Raw genomic sequence first — 14,728 nt, 5'->3', positions numbered from 1 at the left:
GGAATCTCCGATGGAGACCCTCTCCTCGTTAACTCTTGGTCGAGGTGCACCTGCTTTGGGAGGCCCCGCCGGGAAGCCTGAGCGCGGGCGCGAGGCGGGCGCGAGGCGGGGGTCAGGCCGCCGGGCTGTCTTCCTTCCCCGGGAATTCGGCCCCGACAGTCCTGGGATGCAGGCCGGCTGCGTCTGTGACCATGAAAGACACCTGAAGGCAGGTCGCAGGCAAACCTGCGTACAGGGGCGCACAGTGCGGCAGAGGACGCGGGCGGCGGGCGCGGAGAGCACCTCAGGTCGCCCCCGCGACCCTCACCTCCCGGCACCCTCACCGTCCCCCCCGCCCCCCACAAGGCGCGGAAAGCGGACACCACCCGCCTCGTTTGGGCCCCACCTGGCGGGCGGGCGGGCGGGAACAGGTGCCCGAGGCGGGGCGGGGCCGGGCGTCGGCGGGGCGGGGCCGGGCGTCGGCGGGGCGGGGCGGGGCGGGGCCCGGCGGCGGCGGGGAGGACCGACAGTGAGGCCCGGGGCTGCTGCGCCGCCTGGGCAGCAGAGGCCGCAGAGCGGGCCGCCCAGCCCGCCCCTCCGCGCCATGGCCCCGCGCGCCCGGCGGCGCCGCCCGCTGCCCGCGCTGCTTGCGCTCTGCGCGCTGCTCGGCCGGCTGCAGGTAAGGAGGGCCGCCCCGGCTACCGCTCCCCGCGCGCCCGGTCCCGCGCCCGACGCCTTCGCGGGAGCTGGGGAAGGACGCGGCGCGGCGGCTGCCAGACGTCCTGAGACCTGGACGGAGCCGCAGGTGCTGAGGATTTGGGGACGGAGAGGGCGGAGAGCTGGGGGTGCTGCGGGGTGGACGGTGGAAGGAGGGAACGGGCGAGTGGAGGGGAACTGGGGTGCAGAACGGGGAGTTGCGGGACCCCAGCACCCGGACACGGGCGCTTCCGAAAGTCCCACTTAGTGGCAGGCTTTGGTGGTGTCGTTTATTCTCTAAACATTTCTGGAGCGTCTACGAGGTGCCCCCGCAGTGTAGCTGCTGCGGAGACAGCGGCGTGGACACAGACCCTTCCCCCGCGAACAGAAGAAGAAGCGAGGGAAAAATTCGGAGCCGCGGACGGTGCCCACGTTAAGTAACCATCCCACATACGATTTCTCCTTTCGGGCCATTTTGAACCCGCCGGAGCTCCCGGTCCTTCCCTCTAACTGGGCTTCACACCCTCTCCCCGCCTCAGCTTCGCTGGTAGTCTGAAGACTAGAGCGATGCTCGCCTCCCGGGCGTGTGGTGAAACAGGGTTTGGTAGTTTCTTCAGAAAGGCTGACATCGGATTTCTTTCTTATGCTCCCCTCTGTTTTATGTCTCCCTTCTCCCCTCCGACTCCTCCCTACAGTTTAAGGTCCACCGGCTCAGGTTCTGGCCCAGAATGACATAGAATCACTTGTTCTCAGAACCCCTCCGATGGTGTTAGGACAAAATAGTGTTCACAGTTGGAGAAACCCAGGTACCTGGGGTGCTTCAAGCCAGTAGGGGAGCCAGAAACAGCCCCGTCCTCCATGCGCTCAGCCGGGCTGGGACGGGGACGGGCCGGCGGGCACAGCGGGCAGTGGTTAGTCTCACTGGGGCCAGGCCCTGCTGGGGCTCCCAACCCAGGAGGCACCCGGGGCTCCCCTGGTGGCCCACAGGGCTGATAAAGGGCGTGAAGAGGTCTGGGGGTGCCAGAACAAGAGCATTTTCCCATGTCCTGTTGTCCTTCCCACCCCAAGTCCTCTCAGAAGAGATTTCTTTACAAGATCATTCGGTACAGTTGCCAAATAAATAAAACCAGTTACTGGTTTTCTGCCCTCCCCAGCGGAGAGCTGTAGTGTAGGAAGCCCAGCACCACAAATACTATGAAAGCCTTGTATACTTGGAAGTCCCTCAGAGGGAAGGGTAAACGTTGGTGGTTTTCTGGGTTTCAGCAGTTTCAGATTTCCCTTCTCTGTAAAGATTGGCTTAGGCTCTTGTTAACAGCTTTCGGGGGAACAGCTCGAAACCCCAAGAAGACAAGGGGAACAGCACTTGGAGAACTGTGTTTGGAGTGAGGAGAAGGGGGAAGCCAGCCTGGGATTAGAGCCTTGACAGAAATAACAGGAACGTGCTGTAAGGCTGGAGCCGACAATTCTCAGGAAGATTCAGTCTATTTCGTTTCTACTGGTATGAGTCTCTAGGAATGGTTGAGGGCAAAGAAGGCGGAAAAGCCTGCTGGAATTTTTCATTTTAAACACTTCAGGTGTTGCTTAATTAAGTGTTCAACAGGTTGGACAGGGTGCTGCCTTATTTGAACCACAGCACTAGGGCTCCAGTGAACAGCTAGCCACCTGAGAAAAACCTGCTCACTACACAGTTTAGAAAAAAGCATCTCACAGTGTTATTGCAAAAACTACATATGTACATATATGTGTAAAATGCAGTACGTTCTAACATGAACTCGTTTGCTATCAAAACATTTATTTCTCAGAGCTATCTTTCAGCAAGTGCTATCTTCCCCCCCACCCCTTTCCCTTTTGGCTACTTATATTATGTGCGTTTTAAAATCATACCTAAACAGGAAACAATCAAATGATATTGGGATAGCTCTAATCAAATGATATAAGTTTGTGCCCAGTCTCCCCAGTGGAAATCCATTAATTCTGAAAGGTGGAGCTAGATGTAATGTTGCAGTATTATCCCCCAAAGATACTGTGGCTACAAGCACTCTGTTCAATTACTGCTTCTTTGGCCAACCTGATCTATTAGTTCAAAGAAAGGCATTGCATTGGCGATTAGTTATCACACACTGGGCAAGGCTTAAAGAACTGTTGAGTGTGGAGGATGGGGGAGGTATTGGTTTTGTAAAATAGTTGGCAAAAACAGCTTCTGGAAAGTGCTTATCTGCAAGTATTGTATTTAGGTTTATTTACATTATATTAAATCGATTTAAACTTACCTGGGGGGCTGTAAGTTTTGCCTTTTAAAACATCTCTGTGATTATATCTCTCTGCGCCTGTGTGAGGGAATCTGAGTTCAGACAGAAGAAGAGTATTTGCCTACCGAAAAAAACATTTAAAATTATGTTGATAGTTCTGCTGTTTATTCCAAGTAAGAAACTAGGCTGTTTTCTTTGAGGTAATTGATCACACAGCCGTGTTTATCCCTAGTTATCCAAGACCTAAGGGCAGATTCACTCGTGCCCAGGCCAGCAAACATATTTGGGATGTAAAACCTTGTGCTGGTGAGAAACAAGGCGAAGACATAGCTGGGTCTTCACAGGTCACAGTCCAGTCGAGAGGACGAGACAGGTGAAGCAGTGATAATAATAACGCAGACTATGATAACGAGAAGCGCAGAGGGTGGTGGAGGGAAGGAGGGAGTATAGTTGGAGGAATCAGGGAGGACTTTTGGAGGAGGGGGCTTCTGAAGCAGTCTTCGGAGGATGGGTAGGAAATCAAGGGTCAGAGAGGGAATGATTCCAAGAGGCTGTTGTGGGGAAGAAAGCTTTCTATCTGAGAGGGTGGCGTCAGTGGTTTAGGCCTAAAGGAATCTTGCCAAAAAGAGAAAACCCACATAGTTTTATGACTTCATCGATAGCACAAAGCTATCTGTACAGCTAGCTTAATTCAAGAAACCCCACGACAGACAGGACATTAAACATTTATAGTTCTTGAGATAACACTTGTATGGCCCTTGTTGAGATGGTAATGTAGACTAATCAGAAACAGATAAGCCGCAGGGCCCTGGAAGGCCTGTGGGGAGACCCCGCAGAGGAAATCCCCTGGGTGGGACTGGGTAGGTGGGTGCCCGCGCCTGCCCCGCCTGTCTTCCTGCCCTGCCAGCCCATCCTAGTGGGAAGGCTTGGCCATAAGTTACTACTTTGTTTGGAGAACCACAGCCTTGGGGATCCGTGTCCTTCTCGTTCATTTTGTTGATAAATATTTCAAATGCCTTCCCTGTCATTTCCTTCCCACCACGTCCCCCGAAAATGGTACATCTGTCACATGGACATATTCTCCGTGTTGATAAGGAGACGTGGGCTTGCTTTTTCAGTTACCTACCAGAAATGCATATGCCAGGAAAACTGAAACAATAGGCATGTCTTTGAAGGTCAATAAATCAGTGTTTTATGAGGCCATGAAAAGGGGAGTTCCAAACCAGGGCCTCCTTTGCAGAGAGTATTGTTTGAAGAAGGTGCCACGTGAACTTTCTCTGCCAGATCAGTATTAAAATTCCCCCCATGCTGCTATTTTCCTATCTTTGAAGCGCATGGAAAAAGATAGTGGTGTTTTTTTCCACATGGTGTGTCCAGAGGATGCTGTCTGGGCCGGTCTCGCTGTGGATGTGGATCTGCATCCCGCCCTGACAGTTGCCCTCTCTACAAATGAGTCACCCCCCCAGGGCATCTCCCCTCGGGCCAGGTGGCCGCCAGGACAGCTGTGGCCTGTCTGCTGTCTCCCTGCAGCGGCCGCACCCCAGCCCGCAAGGGAAGCATACCTGACCCCACCTCCCGGCGCCCAGAGCCGGCGTGGGTGGGATCCGCGCGCCAGGTGATTCTCCCTGCGAGCGCCTGTAAATTCTCCACCTGGTTTGTAGGAAGTCGGGCACCTAATCTTCGTGTTTCCCTCTGGCTGCCACGTGGGAGCTTCCTGTAGGACCCACTGCTAGGAACACAGATTAAGCTCAACTCCTCCTTTCTACCCCCCAAACCCAAGCCCCGAGCCTGAAGAAATCACGAGTGAGACAGTGGACTTCAGCAGAACAGAAGAGCGGGTGGGTCTGAAGTTCTCAGCGCGCTTTTGAGGTTTAACACTGAGTGGGCGGCGGGCGAGGTTACGCACAGCCCAGCGGGTTCCTCTGCCCTGGTTCCGAGAGGCGCCGTCAGGCTGTTTCCTGCCCACGAGCCCGGCGGGCGCGGCTCCCCGGCGCCCTGCCCTCCCTCTCGCCGGGCTCCCTGGCGACCTGCCCTCCCTCTCGTGGGCAGCGGCTGCTGGCCCCGCTCATCGCCCGGCAGCCCCGGCAGCAGTCTCAGCGCGTCCGCGTGCACGTGTGCTAACCCGCTGTCTTTGTCCTGTGCGCCACCGGCGCCCTCCAGCCTCGGATTTGTGTGGGCTGCCACGTCCAGGGCACAGCACTCAACAGTGAGAAAGAGGACTGCGTTTGTGTTAGATGTGCTCGTTTAGCGCAACGAAGCGAGCGCCTCCTCCAGGTGGGCCGCCCTGCAGCAGGCTAAGGAGACGGAGAGCAGGGGCATAGCCCTGGTCTCCGGGAAGCGCCCGGCCTAGGTGCGTGCAGACAGAATGCAGTGGGACACTCGTGCCATCAAGAGGGCTTTCAGAGTGTGGTGGGCGCCCAGGACAAGAGCGCTTTAACCGGCCTGGAAGTGTCGGCGGAAAGTACCCCCTTTTCCTTACCAAAGCACAGAAAGAGGGGCAAGGGGGCAGCATGTGGGCTAGGTGATCAAGACTGGTTTGTGCTCTGCCTGGTGGTGGGAACGGTGGGGAGGCCAGACCGAGGGCAGTGTTCCTGGGCTCCGAGGGCCGGCGGGGGGCGGGAGACGGAGCCAGCACTCGAGGGCCTTCTGTGCAAGGAAGATAGTTTAGATTTTATCTCCATGTACTGTGAGCTGGGGAGGGACGTGATCAGATGTGGAGGTCACGGGGAAGGGTGCCATGGCGCTGGGGGGAGGAGGGGGTCCGGGGCGTGGTAAGGAGGCCACAGACCCTGCTTTGGGGAAGAGCTGGTAAAGGCTTGAATCGGGTCAGGAGGGTGGCAAGAGAAAGAAGCGCAGGAGCGATTTCAGAGCCAGCAGGCTGTGCTGGGCGCCGAAGATACGGGGCAAAGGATGTGGTTGGACCTATTATTTAAAAAAAAAAAAAAAAATGTGGTAGATGTCAGAACAGAACAACTGACCGTTTGATTGTATTGTTTCACGGTTTATTAAGGAAACTTCTGTCTCAGTCCAAATCAGAATCACAGCAGGTTCAGGTTCAAGTAAAGAAGGATTGGTTTTTTTCCCCAAACAAACAATAAAGAAGGTTGCAGTTTAGGATATGGAATCGCATCTGCTTTGGATTATTTTACTGGGAGGCAAAGGTCCTTAGACCCCACTGGGGTAAAAAACAAGCTAAGAGCCCCAAGGCGTTGGCTCTGCAGGAAATTTGTGTGCTCTGGAATTCAGAGCCGTTTCCTGACCTAAAGGTGTCTTTGAATCAGAGGTTCAGGATGTAGGCAGAGTTTTAAAACTCAGGCCTAAAGAGATAAGCAGGCAGTGACCCCCAAAGAGTCCAGCGTCAGAGCTGGTGTGGCCTGCGCCGTGGTCTTCCCACGCTGGCCTCAGATAGGTCACCTGCCCCCAGCAGAAGCAGTGTTTACCTTGGACCCACAGCTCAGCAAAAACTTTTTGCTTGCATGAGACACCTTTTCCTGGTGGCTATTAGTGCCTCAGCTGAGTGTTTCCCTTCCTCTCTGCCCACTCCCCTTCTGCTCCCCACTGCAAAAAGTCCTAGGCTAGCAGGTGACACAGAGGCCCGTCTGGCACAAGCAAAGTCAGAGAGCTGCCAGGTTTCCAAGTGGTAGGAAGAACCGACTGCAAAAACTACCCTTTCAGTTCATCGGAGTAATAATAACTCATTACATTTCCTGTGCAGTGTTGAGAGTACAAGAGCCACTTCCTCCAGCTACCAGAAATTTGAAGACTTTCCATTAAAAATGAGGAAGAAAAACTCTAACTTTTTGTGAATGTGATGGTTAAACCTGGCAAGCAGGGAGAGTGGACATGTGCTGTCGCACAAATCCTATTAGCACTGCAGTGTTTGCCAGCCTGGGTTCTCGTTACCCACCCCCAGAATGGGAAATGAGCCACTTTTCTAAGGTTCTGATTTTTAAAAAATATTTGTTCCTTCTTGGAACATACTTAGCAACTAACTTAGAAGTGTATCCTTAAGTAGCACAAACAGCAGCCAAATTCATATCCAGTTGAAAAAAAATCTGTCAAGGGTTCTCAATTTTGTACCCAAGGTAGGAAAACAGGATCATGTCTGAAACGTTCATGGTAATTGAGAATCTGTTCCATTTTTCAAGCCTAGTAGAGATTATTCACACCCACCCTTGCTATTCCAGTGCATTATTTAACAATTCCCAGTGGCAGGAACTTCCCTATAGCAGAATCTAATACTGTGTCACAATTTGACCCCGTTTCCTCAAATTTGTTCTTTCATGGGGGTAAAGATCAGTTGGCCAACGTCTTCTTTATTTTTGTGTTTCTCTCGTTGAAGATTGTCAGCCCACTACTTCCCCTTGCTCGGGTTATTCATGCTACTTCCTTTAACCTCTCTGTCAGCCTTTTTTCCTTTCAATTCTCTGGACCCTGGTTTTGCACTTCCATAAGACCCTCTGGAAAACATCAGACTTACCCCACAGCCTGTGCCCTGGAGAGTTTCCCCACCTAGTAGGGAAAATAAGACACCCCGTCTTCAGTCCTTGCAGTTAGGTGGCTCTAAAGCTGCCAAGAGCAAGACGCCGCGGGAGCGCAGAGCGCACAGGGTTGCCGTGGAGAGCTGGGCAGGTGGCGCTTGTCTGGGCCTGGAGGGACGGACATGAGTCTGAGGGCAGAGTGAGCAGGGGAAGGGGCAGAGGTGGGACAAGCAGAGCCAAACAGGAGAAATTCAAGTCCTGTCGGGTTGTCTGGAGCCCAGAGCTGGCCAGAGACCAGGAAAGGCCAAGGCCAGTTGGGGACGGGAGGGGTGCTGATTAGTCACGAACAAACCTCAGGAGGGAGTTGGACTCTGCCCTGTGGAGGGGTGGGGGGGCCCTGGACCCAGCGTCCGCAGCTGGGAACTTGTTAGAAATGCATGTTCTCGGGCCCCACCCCAGGCCCACTATATCACACACCGTTTAACCACCTCTGCAGGGGATTCTGACACACACTCGAGTTTGAGAACCATTGCTGTAGACGTGGGATTCCATAAAAAGATTTTGAGCTCAGCTGTAAATTAATATATATGGTTAATGTACTAAAAGCACCTGCCTCTTGCTGAATCCGTCCTGTGTGCCAGGCACATGCTAGGTGCTTTACATAGATTTTCTCCAATCCTCACTCCACCTTGCCAGGGAGATGAGAAATGTGAGGCACAGAGAGGTCCAGTTTGCACAGCTCATAAGTGGCAGAGCTGGAACCCCTCCCAGGTGTCCGCCCCAGTGGCATGGCCTTAACCCCTTAGGGAAACTGCTTATGCAGTCGCCTATCGGACAGGTAAGCAGCAGAGAAAGAAACTTCCAGGACGTGGTGGGGGGCTGGGCAGAAGCAAGCTCTTTTAGCATTTTGGGAAATAGCATAACCAGTTTGCATTCGTGGGGCTCAGCTCAAGGAGGTACATTCATTGAGGCCTTTCTGTTGTTAACTGTCATTGAGCAGAAAGAAGAATACTATGACCTTAAGGCTGAGTTCAAACAGGCACCCTGAGCATTCTCAGCATAGGGTCCAGGTGCCAGTTGCTCCCTGACTCAGGAGGAAAAGAAATGTGACATTTTGAATCATCTCTGCCACTTCCTGAAGCAAAGGCATCTCTGACTCCTCTATGCCACACACACCCCCATCAGAAATAAACTGTACTGTACCACTGACGATAGCCCTGCTCCTGCGTTTGTCAAGACAGTTCACGGGCCATGTTTATCCCACTTCTGCCACCTGCCAGGCTCTGTCCTGGACGGGGTGGGGTGGGGGGAAAGTGCCCCTTCTGATGGGCTTAGGTTTTCTGTGTCCCAGTTGGGATCCCTGTGACCAGGCCATTGAGGTCCTACTTAGGTGTAAAATTACAAATAACCAAAGCACTAGAATGCACAACCAGTCATCTTAACTGCATGGAGCAGTCCTCACGGGCAAGGGAATGCGGGTGTGACCGGCACCCGGCTGCTCTGTGCCTGAACAGCGAGTCCAGGGTCCAGGGTGGCCTGGTGAAAGGAGCCTCATCCAGTGTGAGAGGCATTCTGTTCCCAGCACGAGGGACAGCGTAAGAGGCTGGAGCAGCTGTGTTGTGTGTTGATGAGTCGGACCTGTGTTCTCTCTCCCTATTAGAAAAGACAATTCGAGCCCAGGAAGAGATTTCTGATCTTGATTTTGCAACCCCTTTCCCCCAGGGTGTCTCTAATTTTGCCCCCAACTGGTGCAACCTTTCCAAGTCCATGCTTGGGAGTGTGAATTTGATTCAGAGCTAGTAGGAAACCATCATAGTTTTCTGTAAAGGGAAGTTATAAGATCACAACAGTCCTTCAGGAAAAATTATTCATTAATTTACCTAGAATGCGAGCATTTGCTCTGTGTCTGGCCCTATGCCGGTCGGCTTATCACTAACTGTCTGAACGGGCTGCCTTGTCTCTTTGTGAGGAAGCAGAAATATAAGGAAGGGGGGCTTCCCTGGTGGCGCAGTGGTTGGGAGTCTGCCTGCCAGTGCAGGGGACACGGGTTCGAGCCCTGGTCTGGGAGGATCCCACATGCCGCAGAGCAACTAGGCCCGTGAGCCACAATTACTGAGCCTGCGCATCTGGAGCCTGTGCTCCGCAACAAGAGAGGCCGCGATAGTGAGAGGCCCGCGCACCGCGATGAGGAGTGGCCCCCGCTTGCCACAACTAGAGAAAGCCCTCGCACGGAAACGAAGACCCAACACAGCCAAAAATAAATAAATAAACGAAGTAAACAATGCCTTAAAAAAAAAAAACAAAAAAACAGTGCTCTGGTGTATTTCAAAATGGCTCCTTTAAAAAAAAAAAAAAAAAAAGAAATACAAGGAAGGGAAAGCCTCAAGCGTGGTGCCTGGCACGCAGTAGGCGTTGCACGAGGGCCGGCTCTTTCCCCTCACCCACTCAAGACAAATGGTGTCTGTCTCCAGCGATGGGCGAGGTGGTTCTCAGTGTCCATTATGTAAATGGAGACAACTGTACAGCGTTTGGGAATATGAGAAAGTTCTGGCTCTCGGTCTTTAATGTAATCTCTGACCTTGCTACTCAAAGACCAGCAGTGTCAACATCACCTGGGAGCTTGTTAGAAAATCTGCATTTTAAAAAGATTTCCAGCTGATTCTTTTTCACGGTAAGGATTGAGAGGCACTGCTCTGTGAACATGGCAGTGGAGGAGAGTCAGATTCCCGTACCTGGCACAGTGCAGCGCTTAAAGGTACTGAATAACTTTGGGTGGTTGAGTTCGTTTTTTGTATTTTTAAAATTCTTTATTGGAGTATAATTGCTTTACAATGTTGTGTTAGTTTCTGCTGTATAACAAAGTGAATCAGCTATACATATACATATATCCCCATATCCCCTCCCTCTTGCGTCTCCCTCCCACCCTCCCTATCCCACCCCTCTAGGTGGTCACAAAGCACGGAGCTGATCTCCCTGTGCTGTGCAGCTGCTTCCCACTACCTATTTTACATTTGGTAGTGTATATATGTCCATGCTGCTCTCTCACTTCGTCCCAGCTTACCCTTCCCCCTCCCTGTGTCCTCAAGTCCATTCTCTACGTCTGCGTCTTTATTCCTGTCCTGACCCTAGGTTCATCAGAACCTTTTATTTTTTTTTTTTTAGATTCCATATATATGTGTTAGCATACGGTATTTGTTTTTCTCTTTCTGACTTACTTCACTCTGTATGACAGACTCTAGGTCCCTCCACCTCACTACAAATAACTCAGTTTCATTTCTTTTTATGGCTGAGTAATATTCCATTGTATATATGTGCCACATCTTCTTTATCCATTCATCCGATGATGGACACGTAGGTTGCTTCCATGTCCTGGCTATTGTAAATAGAGCTGCAGTGAAAATTGTGGTACATGACTCTTTTTGAATTATGATTTGTTTTTTTAAAAAGTGTAGGTTAGTTGTGGCTGAGACAAGAGAAGATGAAGCTCAACTGTGTTAAAAAAAAAAAAAAAAAAGGAAGAAGAGGGACGAGTTCGAACAAGTCCAGGGATAGCACTAGGTGTGGGGTTTAAACTCTTGAAAAGCAAGATAGATGAAGGGTGCCGAGCAGGGCAATGATTATTCCAGAGGCCGGGGCAGTGGTGTCTGGTGCCCCAGCCACCTCGATGGGGAGGGTCCCCCTGCTGCATCTCCCCCCAGGTCCAGCATCCTGTGGGCACCTGCTCAGTCGCCAGCACTGGCTTAGTCCTTCCAGGAACTTCAAATCTAGTTGAAGTCCTTGGATGTGGCCCTGTGAGGACATCAGAGGGTGTGAGATGGGGGATACATGAGATACATGGTGGGATACAGGAAGGGTGGAGGGTCTCGTGGGTCAGAGTCCCCGGGCAGGGCTCCCCAGGAGAGGTGGGACGGGCCGAGCCAGGAGGGAGGGCTGGAGTTTGGATTGGTGATAGAGGCGGGGAGAGCCGAACAAAGCATGGGGACAGGGTTGACACAGGAGCAGGCGTGGTTAGTAGAGTGGCGTGTGGGTGGTCAGCAGGCCCGCGGGACACAAAAACAGGTTAGGGGGCTTGGAATGCCGGCAAGTTAACCAAGGATGCTGAGTGGGGGGTGACCCTGAAAGTGGTGTAGGGCCGTCTGTTGAAAAATGCTGGGGACAGGCAAGTGTGGGGAGGGGGCGGTGTGCTGAGGGCCTAGCTGCGAGCTTTCAGTCTACCAGGAGGAGCAGACACACGAAAAACAACCGTAGAGCATCAAAGGGATTGGGACAGGAGACAGTCCTGGTGGATGTGAGACCACCTAGCGCAAGGGGCTAACCAGTCTAGGTGTGAGATCTGAGGTTAAACCAAAGTGGCCAGTGTGGGCGAGTTCGTGTGTCAGACTAGTTGACTCAGGCTCCAGGGTTGAGTAGGATGACACGGGTTGGCTGGACGAAATGGAGCGGGATGGGGGCCAGGGGCCGCAGTGTGTTTTAGGCCTAGGATCCAGGGCAGGGCTGCGAGGAGACAGTAGGAGGAGTGGGTTGAGGTGGGACTGAGCACACGTGCGGGCCCGGGGGGCCTCGCTGAGGAGCCGGACTTCATCTTGGCCTTGAACCATCTCTGACCTTGCCACTCAGCAACCAGCAGCAGTGTGAGCATCACCTGAGAGCTTGTTAGAAATGCAGGGTGAGGCCCCGCCCCAGACCTACCCAATGAGGATCACCTTTTAATGAGATTTCCAGGTGATTCTGTGCACTTTTAAGAGGCGGGCGGGGGCAAGTCTAGTCCCTACCCCGGCCACTTTGGGGGCTAACCACCTTATTAGCTTGGTCCACCCCCAGTATGGAGGCAGAGCCTAGGAGGGTCCTTGGCGTCCAGCAGACCAGCACACGCTTGGAAGCACAGGGGCCATTAGCGCTTACTACAGGAAAGAAGAGAAAGCAGTTCTCATCTCAAATGAATAAAAGTTAAACAAACAAACAAAAAATTCAAGAATGGCAAAAAAAAACATCCTTTCGCACTGGGAGAATAAAGGGGCATTCACTGGAGCCTGTGGGGTGACGATGTGAGGACAAGGCAAACCCATCCTAATTACTGTGTTTAGGAAACTAACCTTCCTTGGGCCTTCATTTCAGGTAGCCCACGGCTGCAGACTTTTCTCACCCTTTATCTCCCCGGAAGACAAAGAAACTCGCAATTAAAGTTTTGAGATGCAAAGTTATTTCTTCATTTTCTCGTAGGCCCTATGTTTTCTTGTCTGGGAGCAGAGATAATAAATACATTGAGAGGAAAGTAAGAAGGAGAGTTGAAGAAAAATCAATAGACCTTTGATATGCTCCTGTCTAAATAAGTGCAGCACTTTTTTTCTTAAAGGAGCTTATCTGGAATCAAGGTGGTCAGAGAAAAAAAATACTGATGGGGCCATAAAAAGCAACTTTCAAGACAGCTCATGAAGTCACCTGTAACGTTTGCTAAATCGAAATGGTGGATATACCAAGACTTCTAATAGGCCACAATTACTCTACATTTTTAAGGGTTTTTTTTTTCCTTTTTTTTTTAATCAAACCTGACCTGAGTCAGATTTTTTTTTCTCTGTATAATATCTATTTTTTAAAAATCTGGTGGCAAAACAGTGAAGACAGTAAATTTTATGTTATGAGTATTTTATCACAAACGTAAAAATTAAAAACTCTTATGACAAATATTGTATTTCCTGCCTGGTGATAAAAATAGTATGAAGTGCTTATTATTTAAAACGTTATGTCCACTACGAACCTAAAGTCAGCATCACACAGTCCTGGAGCTGCAGGTGCATATTAACTCACGATCTGGGTAAATTATGTCATCAGTTGTGTGAGTTTATACTCCAGCCTCTCCTCGCTGCGCTAGTCACACAGGCCTTCCTGCTGTTCCTGGTCAAGCCAGGCACACACCCTCCCGGGACGTTTGCAAATGCTTTTTTGTCCACCTGAACTACTCCTCTACCTGACACTCGCTATTAATTTGGCTTGTTCCCTCACTTCATGCAGGTCTCCACTCAAAAAGTCATCTCATCTGATGAGACTCCCACTCATAATCCCATCACCTCACTTATCCTGTTTTTTTTTTTTTTTTTTATGGCTGTGTTGGGTCTTCGTTTCTGTGTGAGGGCTTTCTCTAGTTGTGGCAAGTGGAGGCCACTCTTCATCGCGGTGCGCGGGCCTCTCACTATCGCGGCCTCTCTTGTTGCGGAGCACAGGCTCCAGACGCGCAGGCTCAGTAATTGTGGCTCACGGGCCTAGTTGCACCGCGGCATGTGGGATCTTCCCAGACCAGGGCTCGAACCCGTGTCCCCTGCACTGGCAGGCAGACTCTCAACCACTGCGCCACCAGGGAAGCCCTATCCTGTTTTATTTTTTTCATCGCAATCATTCCAACCAGATTCCGTTACATGTTTGTTTACTGTCACTCTTCTCCCAAAAAGTACAGTATAAGCAAGGACTCTCTCTGTCTAGTATCTACTGTATCCAAAAAACTTAAAATTGTCTCTGGCACATAGGATGTGTTCAGTTAACCTTTGAGGAGTAAGTGAATGCATATTTAATTTGTTCCACTTTTAGGTTGTAGACTCACTGAGCACGTCTTACTTAAATGCTAAACCTCCTTGATTGTTTTCTAGAGAGCCATGCAGTGATGCTGTTTAGACTGGGAAAGTTCTTCTTAAACAGGAAAATCAAAGATTTCTTTCAAGTTGGTGAAAATGAACCCAAGGGTCCTACAGCCCTCTAATAACCATTCCAGTCCTATATAATAAGTCGATGCTGTTGACAGCTAAATTGAGTCCTGTGAACAGGTCCATGCAAAATGAAATTACCCTATACAAATGGGCAAAGGACTTGAGTGGACATTTCTCCAAAACTGGCCAACAGGCACATAAAAAAGATGTTCAGCATCATTAGTCATTAGGGAAATGCAAATCAAAACCACACTGAGAGACCACTTCATACCCATTAGGATCGCTATTACCAAAAAAATGGAAAATAACAAGTGTTGGTAAGGATGTGGAGAAATTGGAACCCTCCCGCATTTCTGGTGGGAATATATTAAAATAGTGCAGCAACTATGGAAAAAAGTTTGGTAGTTCCTTAAAAAGCTGAACATAGAATGACCATATTTGTGTGCCAGTGTTCACTGCAGCACTACTCACAATAGGGAAAAGGTGGAAACAACCCACGTATCCATCAACAGATGAATGGATAAACAAACTATGATGTATTCATACAATGGAATATCATTCTGCCATAAAAAGGAATGAAGTTCTGATATATGCTACAATATGGATGAACCTTGAAGACCATGCTAAG

General features: G+C 50.9%; 1 protein-coding gene across 3 annotated transcripts in view; it reads left to right on the top strand.

The window, feature by feature from the left end:
• The first annotated feature begins 583 nt into the window (after positions 1-583).
• The window catches only part of TNFRSF11A (TNF receptor superfamily member 11a), a 61,627-nt gene continuing 47,482 nt past the window's right edge, over positions 584-14,728 (top strand). For all 3 annotated transcript variants that reach the window (XM_057526775.1, XM_057526772.1, XM_007192064.2), the window contains exon 1: positions 584-658. In XM_057526775.1, the coding sequence (XP_057382758.1) occupies positions 584-658 (75 nt within the window). The remainder of the gene's footprint in view (positions 659-14,728) is intronic.

Source organism: Balaenoptera acutorostrata, chromosome 13 (assembly GCF_949987535.1).
Source record: "Balaenoptera acutorostrata chromosome 13, mBalAcu1.1, whole genome shotgun sequence".
NCBI classification, from domain to species: Eukaryota; Metazoa; Chordata; class Mammalia; order Artiodactyla; family Balaenopteridae; genus Balaenoptera; species Balaenoptera acutorostrata.
Note: the sequence above shows the minus strand (reverse complement) of the source record. Positions and strands in the feature narration are given on the sequence as shown.